Source organism: Petaurus breviceps, unplaced genomic scaffold, assembly GCF_028583685.1.
Source record: "Petaurus breviceps papuanus isolate PSGF00001 unplaced genomic scaffold, PetGlider_PUasm1.0 171, whole genome shotgun sequence".
Taxonomy (NCBI): domain Eukaryota; kingdom Metazoa; phylum Chordata; class Mammalia; order Diprotodontia; family Petauridae; genus Petaurus; species Petaurus breviceps.
The window spans coordinates 8,498,891-8,518,874 of record NW_027185754.1 but is presented as its reverse complement, the minus strand read 5'-3'; the positions used below and the strand labels follow the sequence as shown (position 1 = coordinate 8,518,874).

At 46.3% G+C, this 19,984-nt stretch overlaps 1 protein-coding gene across 7 annotated transcripts in view; it reads right to left on the bottom strand.

The window, feature by feature from the left end:
- Positions 1-19,984, bottom strand: part of ZNF423 (zinc finger protein 423) — a 438,674-nt gene that overhangs the window by 152,829 nt on the left and 265,861 nt on the right. For all 7 annotated transcript variants that reach the window (XM_069082540.1, XM_069082545.1, XM_069082546.1 and 4 more), the window contains 2 exons: positions 13,043-16,266; positions 3,878-3,962 (listed from right to left, as the gene is read on the bottom strand). In XM_069082540.1, the coding sequence (XP_068938641.1) occupies positions 3,878-3,962; positions 13,043-16,266 (3,309 nt within the window). The remainder of the gene's footprint in view (positions 1-3,877; positions 3,963-13,042; positions 16,267-19,984) is intronic.

Here is a 19,984-nt window from a genome sequence, read left to right as displayed (position 1 = left end):
TGTAAAACAAACAAAAAACTATCAAGAACTCCCTGTCACCTGGCAAATAAAATACAAACGACTCAGCCTGGCAATCAAGGGCCCCCACAATCTGTCTCCAACCTCGCTTTCCAGCCTTACTTCCTACAATTCCCCTCTCCAAACCCTTGGATCCTGCCACCCTGGCCTCCACATTATCCCCTGAACTCACCATGTTCATTCCTACCTCCATGCCTTTTACCACTCCCCTCTCTGGGAATGTCCTCCATCTCTTCTCCAATCAAATCTTACCCACCCATCAAGAGTAAAATCCAAACTCATTCCTCCAGGAAGCTTTCTGAGACTAGAATCTTCTCTGAATTGCTTGCTATGCTACCAATTATCTCTACTGCTCCTCTGACACTTGTCCCATGCTGCTCTGAATTGTAATTATTTGCACACATGAATCTTCTCCAACTAGCCTATACATTCCATGAGGGCAGGGACTACGTACGCTGTCTGAAAAATGGGGATAACAGTATCATAATACAAGCACTGCCTACTTCACAGGGTTGTCAAGAACAAGGTTCTCAAAGCACCAAAGAGATAGGGGCTGACTGGTTTTTCATATACTAGTGACTCAATCAATCTCCTGAGTCATGGCACTAGGTGGTGGGTGCAGGAAAGCATATGTAGGGGAGGGGCAGAATCACAAATTAGGCATGTGTGATGCCCTCACCACTGATGATGTCAAAAGATTGACAAGGTGGGGTGGCTAGGTGGTGCAGTGAGTAGAACGCTGGCCCCAGAGTCAGGAGGACCTGAGTTCGGTTCTGGCCTCAGACACTTAACACCCACACAAAAAAAACTAGCCGTGTAACCTTGGGCAAGTTACTTAACCCCAATTGCCCTCCAAAAAGTCTACCCCTGACATGAGCCTACCTCCCTTCCACCTGCCACCCCAGGAGCCCCAAGCTGAAAAGTTAGGACTTCCATGTGCCCCTAAAATTATCTGACACCAGCACCATTGCAAAGGTGCAATGGTGAAAAGTGCTGAATTTAACATAAAAGGATCTGGGTTTGAATCCCAGCTCTGTCACTTCCCATGTTACTATCACCAATGTTATCATCATCATCATCCCTAGTATTTATATAGTACTTAGATGTTTGCAAAGTGCTTTACAAATATTATCTCATTTTATCCTCACAACAACCGTGAGAGGTGCTATTATTATCTGCATTTGACAAATAAGGAAACTAAGGCAGAAAGAGGTTAAATGACTTGCAGAGGCACAGAGCTAGTAAGCCTCTGAGATAAGATTTGAACCTAGATACTCCTAACTCCAGATCCAGAGCTCTATTGTACCAACTGCCTGATGTGACCCTGGGCAATCTATAAACATTTATAAAGCCAGTACTATGTGTCAAATATTTAATAAAAGATTGTTTAATAAAGTCAAAAAAATCAAAGTCCCTGCCCTCAATGAGTTTATATTCAATTGAAGAAACAACATGTATACATTTAAGCATGCCATACACACAAATTGATTTGGGAGTTTCCTCCTAAGATGCAAATCACTACTCATTCATGCCTACATAATCTGTGCATCTCTTGTCCAAGTTTTCCCAAGAGTTCATCAAAGAAGACCCTCCTAATATATCCTAGGAGCATTCCTTATTATCTCAGCATATGATGAGATTGCCAAAGGAGCATTCTGCCTAACCACCTATCCTCCTTCCCTACCATGGGACTGGGCCATCTTATCATACAGAACAAATACAATCCCCTTTATTTCCCTGGGTCTAAATTTCCTCACCTGCAAATGTAGGACTGACTTTTAATATCCCTTCCAGTTTGAAAATCTAATGGTCCTCTACATTAAGGCTAAGTCAACTGGCTAGGAGAGGCAATACTATGGAGAAAAGGGAATAAAGAATAGGGGGTAAGAGATCTGGGTGTTCTCTCTAGCTCTGTCCTAAACCAGGTGTGTGACCTTGGGCAGCTCACCTCCATTCAACTCAACATATTATTTACAAGCACCTAGAAGTAAGGCCCTATGTCCTAGGACACAAAACGAGACAAGACTCGGGCCACAACAGGACCTTGCAGTCTAAGGAGGGGAAGGACCCATTTACAAGTACCTACCAAAAGAGGCAAAAGAAGGGATGTTTGGGCAAAACTATAGGAGAAATATGAGGAGGGAGTGATCCCTTGGGTCAGACCACTGGTCATTTTACCATAAATTTCTAGTTATCTCTGAGGTCCTCTATGAGTTCTGACATTCTATGGTCCCACTTCTACTTCTATAAATTCACCTTTCTTTAGGCAAGTCTTTTGAATACTTCCCCCCCACCCACCCACCCAAAGCAACGTGCCTCCCAAATGGATCATTGAGAAGGAGACAATTTCCCAGCCTCTCCATTTTGCCATATCCCTGAACAGTACAGGAAGCAAAGAAAACAAGTAACCCAGATAGCCAAGGATTCAAGATACAAGGAATTTAATCTCAGACCCAGATAATGTTTGGAGATGGCATTTTCCTTTTTTTCTGTCCCAATCCCTTCTTTTCCCACAGCTCAAGTTAAAAGGAAATATCCCTCCCTTTGCCCAAGGAGTCTCAACTATTTCAGGTTTAGTAACAAAAGAGAGGGGAGAGAAGAAGAATGAAAAAAAAAAACTTTGAAATCACCATGGTCCAATTAGCAAGGCTCTCACCCTTCATGCTTACAAACAAGAGATTACATTAACACCTGCTACAAAAGCAAACATTTTTAGATATCTTCATCTTCACCTCCTTGACACTCCCTTGAAAGCCCTCTGAGCAGTCTGGTGACTGACAGTGTATATATTCTTTTTCATTATACAGCCGGTGATTTAAAAAAAAAAAAAAAGAACCCCAAAGATTAAAAAGTCACAATCTCCATGAGCAGCTCTGAGCTTTGTTGCCTGGTCTGGTCTCTGCCTGGCTTTGGCCCCTCCCACCCTTCCACTCATCCCACTCCCCACCCCCCTCAGATATCCCACTACAAAAAGTCCAACTGTGCAAGTAGGCAGAGAGAGACTCCAGGGGTAGGCGGCCCAGCAATCTCCAGGAGACTAGTTCTATTTTATGGGTGATAAAGACTGCCCAGGCACAGGATGGGGAACAGAAGGCTGGCTTGAGCCTTGAAGATTCTGCAGCCTCCATAGACCCAGAAGGCCAGGTTATCAGGTACTCCCTTCGTGGTATGCTCATCCAAATAAACGGACCTCTTGGGCCATCTCGTACATTTATAACCTCTGTGCCGATAGGAAAAGCACTCCTTTTGCATTGGCCAGAAAGGCGACTCTGTGCCTGCCGCATGGATACAACCCTTTTGACTACAATAACACTTTATTACCGAGCTTGTTACCCTCGTGCTGAGCTGGGAAGCCGTGAGGACTTTCTCTTTAAAAGCTCCCCATCTAGGAAAGCTGAACTTCCAAAAGTCCAGGACCGTTTGAAAAGAGAAAGTACTGAAATAACTTTGTAAGCATTCTGTTTTGACAATGTGCCTGAGGAATTCACCACATTTAGCTGGGAAATGTGAGCAGTTAAATCTATTCAATGTCATGACATACAAAATTGGAGTGTAATTGCCCCTAAGTGGTTGACAACCGAAAAGTACTTTTTATAGGGAGAGAGGGAAATTTCTGCTAGAAAATGGAAGATATTGTCAAAAGTTAGATTGCCACATAAGTGGCATGAGATGGTTCAGACGGAAAGAGAGAGAGATCCAGCATGGATACTTCCCCTCCCCCTTTCCCCACTTCCCTGCCATTAGATATCTCAGAAACAGGCACAACAATGACACCCGTCGGTAGACTAAAAGTGACCCCAGAATGGTTCAGATGCCAAGGAAGCAGGTGCCAAGGAAGTGAGCTAAGACATGTTCTTACCAATCATATGGTTGGCGACATGGATTTGAATTTCTCTTTCATTTTCGAAGGTCATCTGGCACTTGATGCACTGATATGTCTTTTTCTGTTTAAAAAGAAGAGAAAAAGAAATTAGAGTGTGGCCATACCTGAAGGAAAATGCAAAGTTAATGTCCAACAACTCTCAGATGCCAGACATATCCCATCTCCTTTCTCTGCTTTGTAAACTTCTGCCAAATCACCAGCCAGGCTCTCCAGCTCTGACAGCTGTTTAGAAAGACTTGCCAGGTTCTAATGGGCCTGGTGTCTTTAGGGGAACCTGCTCCTTTCACCTGAATTGGTTAACTTTAGATCCCAAAATAAGATCCTATTTTGAGAACCTGAGGACTGGTCCATAGGGTCTAAAGTGGCATAGCATCACTGCATTAAAACAAACCCATGCTGAGAGATGCACTAGAGAAACAGACGACCACCTAGGGAGGATGGACCACTCACAGAGAAACCAGAATCAGTGGTTTGGCCACCTTTTCTCTCTCCCAAAATAAAAAGGAGGAAGTCTCATCTTGGGCTCTGTGAATATTTTTTTTTTATATTTTAATAATGACATTTCCATATCATTTGTTTCTTTATAATCCAATGTGTTTTATTTTATGCACTTAAATATATTTTTCTGAGCAGGGGTGCATAGGCCTTACCAGACTGCCAAAGGGGTCTATGACACAAAAGAGGTAAAGAATTCCTGCCCTAAGGCAAAGCAAACCTCCTTTCCACTGTAGCCCAAAGCATATTTGTGAAGCTGAAACAGTGGCATTGCTTACTAAGGCTGTCTTATGTTGCCTGTGTCACTGTTTCACCCCCGAGACTATGCCACAGAAAGTGGAAGATGGTGAGAAGAAACAGTTCTATAAACCACTTATCCAAACCAGAAAAGGGGGACTGGTAGGCATGCTGGAGCCTTAAATGTAATGTGGATGTTTTCTAGAATGACAATAAGGAGTCTGGCCAAAAACCAAATATCCTCACGTGAGAAATCACAGCATATAGCTCCTCTTCACTTCCAGACCTCAGTTTACCCTGGGTAGGTATGAAGAACACATTTGTGTGTCCAGTGCTAGGGCACTTTGTAGGAAGTAGGGATAAAGGATAGTAATCAGAAAGGCATTAAACACCCAATCTGCAACAAAGACCATCTTGCTGCAATTTTCAAGGGTCAATCCAGAGCAAATGAACTTTTCTGAGCTGGAACAGAGTCTGTCCAAAGATGGTTTTCCAGAGCAAAGGAGTCCTGTCTATCTTCCTTTGTGTTTTACATTTAAGTTAACAGACACAACAATCATGTTTTACAATCCTGAAATGTTAATTTGTCAGAGAGGGAAAATCTGACCCTAAGAAGAGAGGCCTTTTGTTTTCTTCCCAGAAATGGGAAAGAAGATGATGTGAAGAATGGTGATGAGGTAGACTTTGGAATCTGAGACTCTTCAGGCTTTTTCAGAAGGGATGTCCTGTTGTAACTTCTATGTTTAGCTTTCTGAGAAAGCAGGGTGTATTGAATGGGCCCAAAAGCTAAGGATATAAACATTCCTTACCCCAGAGTCACCTCCCTGCCCCCAATAAAGTACACAATTTGGGAAGCGTGTATGAACAACAAAGTGCTAAAACTAAAAACTACAGATTTCTCTGTTTAGAATTCTAAAAAATTCTAAATCTAAAAATTCTAAAAAAAAAAAAAAAAGCCTCTAAGAGGCAGTGTGGTACAATGGACAGCATGAGGTATTTAAGAAGACCTGGGTTTGAATCCAACCTCAAACATGGGTAACTATGGGTGAGTCACTTAATGTCTCAGTTTCCTCTTCTATAAAATGGAGATTTAACAATACCATGAGTGTCTACTTCATCAGATGGTTAGAAGAATCACAGAGTTTGAGACCTAGTCAGGCATGGCTCAGTAACCATCTACTTCTACCCATACTTAAGAGGAATCCCTACTCAATGAATAACATTCCCAAACAACAAACCACAGAATTAAGGCTAGGACTCATTATTATTATTATAGGGATGGCTAAACTACCAGATAATGAAACCTTTGCCAGATACACAGCTCACAAGTCTACCCATGAGATCACAGAATCATAGGGCATAGATCACAAGTACAAAGAAAACCCAGAGGCCATCTAGTCCAAACCCTTCATTTTACAAATAAAGATACCAAGGCACAGGGAGACATAAAGAACTAAGTAACAGACCAGGGATTTGGATCCAGGTTTTCCGGCTCCAGATCTATCGGTCCTGTAGTACTGTCAAACCCATTATGGTAGGGAACCTAGAATACATGTGAAATAGTTCACAAGGACAAAGAAAAATAGGATGATGCCTAGAAAAGTGCTAGACTTTCAGATACTGTTGCTGCAGTTGTTATTTGTATTATTCTTTTCCTGGGTACAGGACTGGGTACACTTTGCCTTAAGGATAGAGAAGTCCAGCTGGTGTTAAAGATGGCAAAGACAAGGGACCTCCGGAAAGATGCTATGTGGGCCGGGGGTGTTGCAGTACGGGCACTGAGTCTGGCACCAGAAGAGCTGGGGTCAGGTTCTTGCTCTGAAGTTGCTAGCTACATAATGTAGGTCAGATAACTTACCCATTTTAAACCTCTATTCTCCTCCCTCCCAATACCACTCCCCTGCTTGAAAACAGGGATAATAATACATATACCCTACCATACTCTAACATAAGACCACTGAGAGAATTAAATAATATAAAGGCTACTTACCTTTCCCTAGAAGCTTAAGGTCTACAAAGCCCTTTCTTCACTACAGGCTGAGGTAGGTAGAAAGAGGCAGTGTAGCCTAATGGAAAGTGAGTCAGCCTTAAAACTCCAGAGATCTAGGTTTGACTGCCTCCTCACTTATTAGCTACAGCTGTGAGTGTTTCATTTGTCTTCTCAAAGACTATTTCCTTATCTGTAAAATGGATTTCATAATACCTGTACTATGGACTTCAAGCACAAGTCTATAGTATATGATTCTCTACAATTATCCCCATTTTACACATGAGGAAAGAGGCTGAGAAAGATGAAGCACGACTGATGCCCAAGGTCACGGAGACAACAAGTGACAGACCTGGCATCTGAAATCAGGTACTCGGATGTCATAGCCACCGTTGCTGCTACAGTTCGATTCCTAATCATAAAGGACTATCTCTAAAGGCTTTCGTTAGAAAGCATTTCAAGATACGCAGTGTGTTTCTCCTCTGTTACTTTTCTGAGTACTGTGGGACTCTCTGTTGTTGCAATGCTGGTGAAGGAGGTACTACCATTAGGGAAAAGGGGGCAAAAGTGAGGGGCTCAGAATCAAGTCTGCTTTTGTGATAGGGAGCTCAACGGTGACTGTCTACCATCTGAAGAAAGGCTGGGTTCCTTAAAACAAAGAAAATAGAGCTGGATTATGGGATCATAGATTGAGATGTACAAAGGATATTAGAGAACAGTGAGCCCAACCCTCTCATTTTATAGATGAGGAAACTGAGGCAGAGGTTAAGTGACTTGCCCAGGGTAATAGAGCTTATGAGTGTCTGAGGTGGGATCTAAACTCAGATCTTCCCAACTCTAAACCACGTACTCTGTGCAACAGAAAATCTTACTACATCTCAAAGATTTCACCATGCCCCATGGGTCAACAAGACACAGTTTTCCACTTGAAGAACATGAGAATCAAATGACTCTCTCCAATTTTCTTCTCTTTCATGATCTTGGGTGGTGAATGGCCCTCTCTGAGTCTCCATTTCTATAATGAGGATATTAGGGCAGCAGTGCGCCATAACAGGAAGAACCCTGGTGTCAGAATCAGAAAACCAGGGTTCAAGTCCTAATTCTAATACTATTACTCTTATAACAATGGAAAAGTCATTTACTTAGAACTTATATGTACATGTTTCCCAGGCTTCTAAAAGTGCTGTCCTCACTGTGAGGTGGGGAATGCACAAACTTTTCTTAATTTATAGATAAGGTTAAGTGTGGAGGGTAGAGTGCTGGGCCTGGAGTCTTCCTGGGTTCAAATCTGGCCTCAGGCACTTACTAGCTGTGTGATCCTGGACAAGTCACGTAACCCTGTTTGCCCCAGTTTCCTCATCTACAAAATGAGCTGGAGAAGGAAATGACAAACCACTCCAGTATCTTCATGAAGAGCCAGACACAACTGAAAAACTACTGAACAACAAAAACTGAGATTCAGAGAGAGAATGGGAGTTGGTCACATCATACAACTAGATAATGTGAGAGGTAGAATTTGAACCCAGGCCTGTCCTGATTCTAAGCCTCAACTCCTTCCCATAATGCCCCAAGGGTCCCTCCCATGTAATCTAAGTCACAGGTACCTTCTCTGCAAAATGATATTTTAAGGGATGCCATTCTTAAACCTTAAATCACTGCATGAGCATGAACTGCTGTTCCCCTAAAACAATGGAAACTCCTGGTGTAAAAAAAAAAAAGGTTGGGTGGAGAATGTGAGGAAGAACAAGGAAGTTCTTCAAGGCCTCATCTCAGACGGCACAGGAACATCTCACTGAATGGGCAGTCCGAAGAGCTGGGTTCATATCCCACATCTGATGCTCACTACCTGTATAACCTCAGCTAGTCACTTAACTACCACTTTATTTCTGGTGTCTAAGGTCCCTCTGGGCTCAGAACTATGATCCCATCACTTCTGAGCCATAGAATCCGTTGACCTCCTCTTCCCTCAGTACAGCCAACACAGTCTCAACATACCTCATACCTACTAGTAGCTTTATGCTTTAATTAGTTCCCAGTAGCCTCCTAACCACCCCAAGAGGAGGACTAAGTAAAATTTCCTATGCCCATTTAACAGATGAAGATAATGAGGCCAAGGAAAGGGCAATCCCCAAGTGAGTCTGTGCCAAAGGAGGAAGATCTTCGGCCCTGCCCCCCACACCAATACTCCTACAAAATCATCATTAGATCTCTCTGTCCAAGGCCCTCAATAGTCACGTTGTCGCTGTACCAGCCATCTGGAAAGAACGTGTGCCTAGAAATGAAGAAACAGGCAGCCCCCCACACCGCCGCCCTCACCTGGGTGGCCAGGGAGCCCCCTGTAACAACCCCCCACCCCCAGTCCCACCCCACAGAGGCCAGACTCCCCACTGCCAAGGCAGGAGCCAGGAGGGAGTCTGTTGGTCAATTCAAGCTCCCCAGGAAAGTGTTTCTGAGGAAGGCCAGGCAAGGTTGAGGGCTGTCTGGGGGGAGAAGGAGGAAATGACTAGAAGAGGAAACCTCACGTCTGTCTCTGAGGCAGCTCAAGTGGAAGCCGAAGAACCATAAATACTGCAGGCTAGGTGCCAGTAGGGGGTAATATTCCATGACTGGACCTTATTTTATTTATCTCTCCTGGGGCAGCCCTGAGTGAAGCAGGTTCGATGTGCACTGAAAATAATTAACATAGGGAGGGCCCAGCATGGGAAAGAAGTAGCTGCCACTCCATTCTGGTTTGGAAGCTGGATTCTGATGTGGGAATGAAATCACTGGTGGAGAACTCTGCAGTCCCTTGCGGCAAAGTGCAACTGGAGGGGAATTTCCATGGGAAGTGACAAAAGACCACTGATGGTGACAAGCAACATGTGTGCACATACACACACATGCCAACCCTCTTAAACACAGATAAACACACACATACAAACAACACAACACCATCTCTGACACTCACAATGACTCACAGAGGCACTGACACATGCAAGTTTGCGCACGCAAACTCACGTAAACCCAACTTCACTTATACACAGACACAAGGGCTCACACACACGTGATAAAGCCTTGCAGAAAGACAACAGACGCGCATCCACAGATGCCATTCACAGCTCCCCACATGCCTGCAGAGCTAGGCACCCCTTCAAAAGCACATACATATTCAAACCTATGCAGGCACACTCATGTTCACTTGCACGGACACAGAAACACACATAGACTGACACACAAACGCATGGCATGCAGATCCTGACTCCGGCAGCTCGTCCTTCACTTGCTCCTCTCCATGAAAAGCTAGAAGTCCACCCCACACTTGGCACAAATCAAGTAACATGGCCCAGGACCAGATGCTTATGAGAACACTAACATATGAAAGGGAAAGGTGAATACTCATTCCTTCATTCATTCATGCAGATTCTCTCTCTGTTTCTGGCCCCTCCTTTCCTGTTCCCTTCCTATCAATTTCCTTAATATCTACTCTCTTTCTATCCCCAATGTTCTATTCCCAAGAGGATCCCTCTTGGTTTTCTTTTTGTGATTGTTTTTCTTTCGCTTTTCTCTTGGATTTCTTTTCGTGATTATTAGAGGTCTCTAACTGAAGAGAGATCATTGCAGGGGACTGTCCCTGGCATTCAAGGTGTCTTCGCTGCTCTAAAATTCGTTTAGAGTCATTTTTTACAGGTATGTGGAGGAGCTCAAGCAAGTCCCTGCTTTTACTTTGCCATCTTGGCTCCGCCCCATCAAGGTGCCTTTCTCATTCCTATGGGTCTCTCTCCCTCTCCCCAAGGACTGGGCCCAACATCAGGTTCTGCTTATACAAATACGGTCCTGACGCTTGTTACCGTGTCATCTCATGGTGCTTTTCTAACCCACTATTGGTCTGCTTCAAATCAGAGACAAAACGCAAGAGTAGGGGAACCACTCGAGGCAGAAATGAGAATATGGATAAAGAATGACAGAAGGAAGAGTGCGCAAGGGAAAGGAGACCAAAACCCTAGGAAAGGAGACTCAGAGATAGCTCTGTGCACCTTGGGAAGCTTCTCCAGCAGCACCTCATCGGGGAGACAAAGGGACCTTCCTGAGGTAGTAAAAAGAGTTGGGAGCACTGCACTCTCTCCTTCCGGCTCTGTGACTTTTGTCTTAAACTCTTTGTGGTTCAGTTTTCCCATCTCTGGAATGGTGATGATACTACTCAACCAATCCCAATACACAAGGGTGGTTTGAAAAGCAAGTTATATGTTATATAACAGATGCAAAAAGTATTTTGAAAAGTATAAAACCTTGAGTGAGACATGGCATTATTATTTTTATGCAGTGGGTTGGAAGAGACCTGAGTTCTTTACAGGCAGCATCCATCCCATAGGGCTATATTCCCCATGGAGCCTGTTGCTACAGACATGGACCCTGGGGTCCTATCAAGATTCAAGCTAGATACTGAGATTTTTTTTTTATCTCAACCAATTTAAGCTCCTTGAGATCGAGGAACTAGGGGGCCTAGGGGGCCTAGGCTGAAGGTCCCAAAGCCAAAGAAAGGTAGGGCTCCAAATGTGATCTTGGAACAGCCTACAAGTGAGACTAGTTGGACAACCCACTTTCCAACGTACTCCTACAGATGTGGAATGTCCCATCACTCCTCACCACCATCCCCACCCTCACCCTACAGAATGACTAGGCTATGATGTCTGAGAAACTTCTGGATCAAATCTCCATCTATTAACTAGACACAGTCCAATTTCTGGGCAATCTTTGGCTCCCTAAGGGCAACAGGAGCCGTATCCCATGAGGAGACCGAGCTTGGCAACACAGCCTCCAAATATCCAGAATCATGGGGAGTCCAAAAGAGCAACCTGGAGAGTTGCTGCACCTTTGGAAGGCAGCTGCCAAGCTCCAGATATGACTAAACTGCATCCCTGTCTCCAAGATTTGGGAAAACTACGCTTTTTCCAAGTCCATCTGATTATTTCTCCAGCTGTCACCTTCCAATGTTTGAGCTACATTTTCACTTCCATAAAACAAAGAGGTTGAACAAAATAAATGTTCTCTAAGGTTTCTCCCAGAGCAAACATATTAGGTTTCTATATGAATCTCTCTCTTCATCTCTCTGTCTGTTCTTCTCCCTCCCCCCCCCACTCCCTGTGTGTGTGTCCCTCTCTTTGTCTCACTCTGTCTCTCTCTGTTTCACTCTTTGTGTCTCTTTCTCTCTCTGTGTGTCTCTCTGTCTCTGTCTCTCTCTTTCCCCCAACCCCTGCCCCCAGCATGGAGCCTATTGCAAGTCCCAAGGCCAAACACCACCAGCAAACTGGCCCACAGCAAGCACCTGTGGCAAAAGGCTACAGCCCCAAATCCTGCCTCCCTCAAGGCCAGCAGCAGTAGCACCTGGAAGAGTTTACTCTTAGGAAACATTTGGCATCTCCACCCATCTGGAAACAACACAGACCCAGAGAGAATCCTAAGGCCTACAGGTCTAATGCTTGAGAAGCAAACAGCCAGATGGAAGAGTGCAGCTCCTATAGAAAGTCTTCACTCATCCTCCTGGACCCAAGCCCCACGGTCATGGAGGAAAAGGCTGCTCCGACTCTGCTCCCCAAACCCACGTGTGGCAGATGCAGCCAGACAAGGGGTTCTTGTGAAAAACACAAGAGGATGGTGGAAAGAGAACTGGGTTTGGACTGGGAAATTTGGGTTCAAATCTTTTATCATAAATCATAGTTTTAGAACTAGATGGGACCATGAGCCCATCTTACCCATTTCCCTCATTTTCTAGATGTGAAAACTGATACCAGAGAAATAAAGAGACTGGTCTAAAGCATACAGATAGCAAGTGTCAGAGTCAAGATCTGAACCCAAGTCTCCTGACTCCAAATGTGTCCCTTTCAACCCTACCAAAGTGATCACTGGAATGGAATGAGAAGGTAGGATTAGACCTCAAAGGGCTTTCTAGTTCTAAATTCTATGGGTTTATGCTATCTCAACTCACCTCTGAAAGGAATAAACACAGCTAATGGCCAGAGGACCAAAAGCAAGCCATTCTCATTTTCTGAGGTAAATTTTTCTCATCTGCAAAGTGGGGATAATAATCCCTGTACTACCAAGACAACAGTAGGATGGTAGGCTGAGTGGTCCATCAACTTGTGAGCTGCTATAAACTGTGATACATTTTTATTATTTCTGTTATCTGTGTGAACTTGTGCAAGTCAGTTTAAGGGGGGGCCTCAATTTTCCTCATCTGTAAAGTGAGACTAAAAAGTAAAGGTTGAGACTAGATGAACAAGCAAATACTATGGGCCCTATAATCCCAATGATACCTAACTCAAGTGTCAAAAGGAAAAAGATTTGTCCACAAAGGGTGTGTGTGTGTGTGTGTGTGTGTGTGTGTGCGCGTGCGCGCACGCACGCATGCACAGAGGAGAGGAGCAGAGATCGTCAGGGCTACTTACTCTGGGGACAGGAGATGTCTGGGCACCTTTCCTCTGCCCACTCGTCTCAGGTGTCAGGTCCCTGTGATCCATCTGTATGTGGCTCTCCAGGTCTTCTGCACTCTCAAACTTTACGCTACACTCCGGACACCGGAGGCTCCCGCACGGCCGCTCGCTGGCCTCAGGTGGGGTCAGGCCAGACGCCTGTCCATTGGTGCTGCGGGTCATGCAGCTGGCACACAGGCCGTAGGGCAAGCCGTTGACATCCAGTTTCACCAGGTCCTGCTTGTTTCGGAACTCTTTGAGGCAAAGCGCACATTTGTAGAGCTTCTGCAGCGACTGGCCGTTGGGGGAGGAGGCGGCGGAGTTGCCCGCCAGCTTCTGCATGTGGAAGGTGCCGTGGATCTTCAGCTCCAGGGTGGAGGTGACCGTCTGCATGCAGACCACGCACCGGAAGCCGGTGAGGGAGTTGCGCAGGTCGGGGTGCATCTGGCAGTGCTCGATGAACTCCTCCTCGCTCTGAAGGGGCATCTTGCAGATGCGGCAGGTACCCGTGTCCAGGCTCTTGCTGTGTGTCACCTTGTGCTCTGTAAGCGTTAGCAGCGACGGGAACCTCTCCCCACAGATGGGGCACATGTAGTGCTTGGCGGGACCCCGGTGGGTCTGCATGTGCTCCCGCAGTCCGTTCTCCGAGAAGAAGGTCCGTGAGCAGACGTTGCATTTGTGGCTGCCCTTGATGAACTCCGCCTTCTTCCGGGAGCAGTCGTCCTCACCAGGCCGGATATTGTGGTCCCTCAGGCGATGGTTCTGTAGCAGGACCTCCATGGTGTAGGCCGCCCCACAGATGTCACAGCCATACATGGGCTCCGACGCATCCACGTCATCCTCGCTGGCCTCGTGGCTGTTGGGGGCTTCGGGGTTCTTCAGGAGCATGTTCTGGATGTCCGCCGGCTCCGCCTTCTTGCCCGCTGGCGGCATGCCGTTGGCCGTGCCATTCTCCGCTGCCGCGTCAAAGACACAATGCTTCTCCCGGAGGTGCTTCTCCAGGAGGATGATGGCGTGGAAGGCCTTGCTGCAGAACTTACAGTTGTACTTCTTGCTGTGGGTGGTGATGTGGCACTGCAGCTCCACCTCAGTGCTAAAGGTCTCCCCACAAAAGATGCACTTGTGTGACTTGGTGGGGTTGCCCAGGTGGCTGTGCTTGACGTGGATCTGCAGGTCCACCTCCTTCCGGAAGTCCCAGTTACAGGCCGTGCAACGGTACATCTTCTTCTCGTTGCTGTGCTTCACCGCCAGATGCACTTGGATGGACACCTTGGAATCGAAGACTTCTTGGCAGAGAGTGCAGTGATACAGCACAAAAGTGTGCATGTCCAGCAGATGCTTCTGCAAATCGTCCACGGATGAGAACTGCTTGTCACAGCTCTCGCACACGTAATGGGTCGAGGTGGTCATGTAGTGGACTGTGAGGTGCTGCAGGAGGGAGTCCTGGGAGTCAAAGTCCTCCTTACACTGAGGGCACGACTGTTTCCTTAAAAGCAGCTCCAGATGCAATTTTAAGTGGGTTTGGAAACTTTCAAAGTTGGAGAACTTGAGATCACACTGATTGCATGGGTATTCACCATTGGAAACGGAGTTGATGCTAGCAGACAGTCGCTGCCTTTTAGGGGATGAGACTTCCACATCAGAAGAAACTGGGCTCTGCTCTGCCTTAGACTTTTTATTGTGTGCCAATGGAATATTCTTGTGGTTTTCTTTAATATGCTTTGTAAGCTTTAGGATGGAGCCAAAAATGGGGGAGTTTGTGCAATACGGGCAGGAGTAAACTTCCATAAATGACTGCGTTGGCTGTACAACAGGGGATTCCAGTTTTGAGTTCCCCACAGTGCAGTGGGTCTGCTGGATGTGTTCTGTGAGGGAGGACTCAGTGAGGAAGCCCATGGAGCACTGGTTGCAGAAGAAGGCATTGTTGCCATCTGCAGGGTTGGCATTGGGGCCACAGTGGGTGACCCGGATGTGCTCCTGGAGGCTGTTGATGTCGGCAAACATCTCAGGGCAGTAGTTGCAGTGGAAGGCGGAGATGTTACTGAACTGCATCATGGGGTAGGCGTGGTTCTTGTGGACCTTCCGCACATGCTCGTTCAGGTTGTACAGCGTGGGCATAGAGTCCAAGCAGACCTGGCACGTGTGGCTCTGCTGGGGCTTGTCCACATGGATCGTCTTCAGGTGAATCTCCAGGACAGCAAGGCTGTTAAAGTCTCTCTTGGAGCAGTAGGGGCAGCTGTAGGTGACCTTGGACCAACTCTGCCCCTCCTCCCTGTCCACAGCCCGGATCTTTTTCTGGCCCCTTAAAGGCTTCAAGGTGGAGTCTGGGGTGGAGCCTCGCTCCACAGAGGCGCTCGAGTCGGGGGTGGCGCTGCTCATGGACGCCACGCTCCCCAGCACAGGGTCGGGGCTGATGCTGTGGTTGCTGGAATCTGGCTGCCGGTGGCTGTCCAGGTGGCAATAGACCTCCTCCACTGAGGAAAACTGCTCTGGGCACATGGGGCACTTGTGTTTCTTGTTGGCGTGGGCTTGGTGGATGTGGGCAAGCAGCGAGTTCTCATCCACGAAGACCTCTGGGCAGTGGATGCACTGCAGGTCAGCCTTCTCTGAGAGTTGGGGGTGGCGGGTCAGGACATGTTTCTCCAGGTCCTCGGTCTGGCTGAAGGTGTCCTCACAGTAGTCACACATGAAGTCGTCCTTCTTGGTCTCCTTCTCTGACTTGGCGACGTGCTCCTTGTTCTTCTTATGGGCCTGCATGTGGCTCTGCAGGGAGCTGGTGGAGGAGAAGCCCCGCTTGCAGACCGTGCACTTGAAGGGCTTGCTCGAGCTGTGGGTCTTGAGGTGGATCTTGAGGTGGTCGCTGCGGGAGAAGGCCGCCTCACACTCCTGGCAGTGATACTTCTTGTCGCCCGTGTGGAGTTTGATGTGCCGGTCCCGGCTTCTCTTATGCTTGAAGAGACGGCTGCAGTAGGTACACTTGAAGGGGAGTTTGTCGCTGTGAATCTGCTCGTGCCTCTTAAGGTAGCTCAGACGGATGAAGGACTTGTCACAAAACTGACACGGGTAGGGCAGGCCGGTCCCCCCTTCCTCCTCTCCGATGCCGAGGTCACACCCATCTCCTATCATCTGAGTAGGTGACGCAACATCTTTGCTGGAGGGAGATGAAGCCACCCAGGAGAGCTGTGGGTCGTCATCACCATCTGTAATGGGGAAGCAGAAAGGAGATTAGAGACGATTCCCAGGGCATCTGCGAAATAAGGACAAAGCTTCTCGACAACACTGTGCCTTCTACTGCTGCACAGCAAACCAAGTGCTCAGAGGAAAACGGAGAGTGAGGGGCAGGGGGCAGAGAGAAAACAAAAGGAATCAAAGACACAGACAGAAAGGGAACAGGGACAAGATGCCTTTCAAATTATAAAGGATGTTGGGAAAGCAAACAGCACACAGTGTCATTTCTCAAGAAGCTTGGCCAGATGCTAGTGGGAAACATCTTTTCCATTAATAACACACCTACCCATGGCCTTCTTAGCTACCATTGTCCCCCAAGGCCCTACATCTCCCCAAAGAGGTTAAATCCCAAGGTAAGCTCTAAGAAGCGTGAGTACCTCCAGAGCACATGCCAACTTGGAAATCGTCACTGGAGTGGGGAGGCCTCTAGGGCTAACTTCCCACTGACAGTAAGGGGCTGGCTTCCTTTAACCTACTCTTTTGCTAGTTTGGAGCAGGTGACAATCACTGAGACCCCAAGTTCTCATCCTTCAGTCTATAATGCTCCAATATTGAGTGGTATCTCTAAGGGTCCCAGAAAATGAGTCTCAAAACCCAAAGTAACTGATAAATTAATAAATGCCACACATGCGGGACATCCAGGTAGCACAGCAAGTAAGAGCACCGGCTCCAGTGTTGAGAACACCTGGAGATCGAATCCCAGGCTCAGACACTTAGCACCCACCCAGAAACACCTGGCCGTGTAACTTTGAGCAAGTTACTTAACCCCAATTGCTTAGAGGTGGCCAGGTGGCTCAGCGAGTAAGAGCACCGGCTCCAGTGTTAGGATGACCTGGATCAAATCCGGGCTCAGATACTCAGCACCACACCCAGAAATAATAACTGGCCGTGTAACCTTGAGCAAGTTACTTAACCCCGACTGCTTTAAAAAAAAAAAAAATGCCACACATGACTCTTTGGGAAAGAGGAGAAGAGTGGCACAATCCAAATAATATGGAAAGAAAACTCCAAAAAGTTTGGGAATTTTAACCTTAGTAGAAAGCACATGGAAATGAAGCAAAAAGAATTTAAAGGAGATGGTTGTGTTCCTCAAGGCCCTATCACTTAAGGAGAAATTTCCCTCTCATTTATACATCTGTCCATGGCATACCACCAAGGGGGCTGAGGTCCCCAATAAAATGGCTTGGCATTATGTCCTTACACTGATGTCAATCAGAGGATGTTTCCAGGACACCAGGGATCTTCATTAAGGACCCAAACACAATGTAAGGGAGGACCTATAAACCTATTAGTGACAGGCAAGGGTCAGGCAAGGCTTCATCAAAGAGCTGAGAAATCTTTGTCTACCGAAGGGGAGAAGGCGCTGTCCAGTCCTATCAATTCCCCAGTGGGCTCAAGACAACAACACAAACAAAAATTGGCTGTTGAAGAAAAAACAAAACTACACAGACCGAGGGGAAAAGTTAAGTTACTAAAGATACTAAAGATAAGGAGAACAGAATGAAGCCAGCCGTCCTGTGTAGTCAGTTGAAAAGATCACGTTTCATGTCAAGCAGGATATAAAACTTAATAATGAATGAAATAGGCCACAGAGCTGCTGCGGGGGAGGGGAGAGACAAACAAAACATTAAATTAAGCTGCACTGACCTTTTTTGTGTGTGTGTAAACCCAGCAAAGCGGCTCTCTCTGCTCTCCTCCTCCCTCCCTCTGCTTGCTCCCAGACAAACAGGACCGTTTACCCTTATAAAACATTTAATGATCCCATTCCAACTATTTCTTAAAGCGGCCAATAAAAGTGGCCTCTCAGGCCTTTCATGTAAGGGAGTGGGCACGTGCACACATGCACACATACACACACACACACACACACACACACACACCCTCACACAGGCATGTGTGCACAAACACACTCACACACCAAGGTAGAGTTCAGAAGCACATGTTCTCACCTTGGAAAAGGGACAATTCACAGCTGTGGAGAGAAACTGAGTAAGACACTCACACAAAACCTGGTCTAGAAACCCTCCAAGTTCTTATCCTCCACCCAAAACCAATAGCCCTCCTCCTTCCCAAGATGCAATGGGACTGGCTGCCTCACTGGCACTGCCAGGACTTAAGTGCCCCACCACTCCCCAAGGCAGCACACTCATCAGACATGGATGTCCGACAAAAACGCTCCATGGAGCTAAGTACAAACCCAGGCCCCCATGTAGCTCCAGACTTTAATCCTCATCTTCTCCCATCACTCCTGAATGCTTCCCCAAACTGGAAACCAGATTGTCGTGAGTCACATCAAGGGGTTCAGCCTCCCAAGTCTTCCTTCCTTCCCAGTAGTATCTCTCCCTCTCACACCACCAGCAAGGGTTCCTTTCCCAAGCAAAGGAGATGAGGTCCCTTGGGGGCCTCACATTACTGGGCCCTTTGGACTGGAACAGTCCAGCTGGCTGCCCACTTCCTGGATTACATTCAGTAGGAAGGCACTGTGGATCACTGCCGGCTAATTCCCAACTCACGCCAGCTGGGCTTCTCCAGGGGCCAAGAGACAAAAGGGATGGAGAAGGAAGCTAAGGCTGGAACTAGGGTGATTGGTTCACTAGTACACAGTGATCCCGCCCCCAACTTGTGAGGCTGGGCTGGGTTTTTTTTGTTTGTTTTTGCTTTCAATGTTTTACTGTTATCAAAATATATCTGTTGCTTGAATGCACATAGACTGTTTGGCCTATCCAATCCATAAGCCAATAGGCTAAAAGCTTTTGCTCCTCCAAGAACACTACATATTAGAGAAAAGGTCCTAATGGAAGTAGAAGCCAAGAGAGCAAGCAGGAAAGGGGCAAGAGGGTGGTAGGAAGTTATTCTTTCTCAAAAAACAGCCCACCAGCCTTTCATGCATCTTTCAGTCTGGGCACCACCAATCTTCATTTGTCTAAACAGAGGACTTCAGTATGAATCCAAGCTCTGCTCTTTCTTCTCTTCTCTCCCCGTCCCCAAATCTTACAAGTCTTGCTTAAGCAATCCCTCTAAGCACAGTCCAAGTGAGGGCCTCATGCCCCCTGAAAAAAACCCGAAAAGTCAGGTTCTCCTAAATCCCAAACCTCCAACTGCTTACTGCTTCAGAGGTGGAGCAGGGCAGACTTGTCAACAATTTTAGAAAATAAGGCATTTTATTGTGCGGATGGAAAAACCAAGCACTTGCTGAGATGATAATTATTTGCATTAAAATGAAATGAGGTTGTTTTAAATTGAAAAAGATGAATTGGGGAAATTGGCCACGTTTACATAAAAATTTGAGAAATCAAATTGCTGTTTGCTTCCAAAAAAAAAAAAAGCTATTAACTTTTTGTGTCCAGCTGTCTTTACTCTGTAAATGAGGGGTTCTTAACCTGGGGTCAGTGACCTTGTTTTTGTTTTCAAATAATTTTATAAATGTATTTCAATGTAATTGGTTCCTTTCATAATAATAGACATTTTCTTTCACGCATTAAGAAGCATTATTCTGAGAAAGGGTCCTTAGGCTTCACTAGACAGCCAAAGGGGTCTATGTCACAAAAAAGGTTAAAGACTCCTTTTTTAAAATGGTTTGGAGATTTAGTGCATTTATCAATTGGGAAGCAGCTTCGATGTATTTCAAGTCAATTCAAGAAAGATTTAAGTGTTGGTTAAACAGAAGAGCCTCTATAAGAGTCTGGGAAT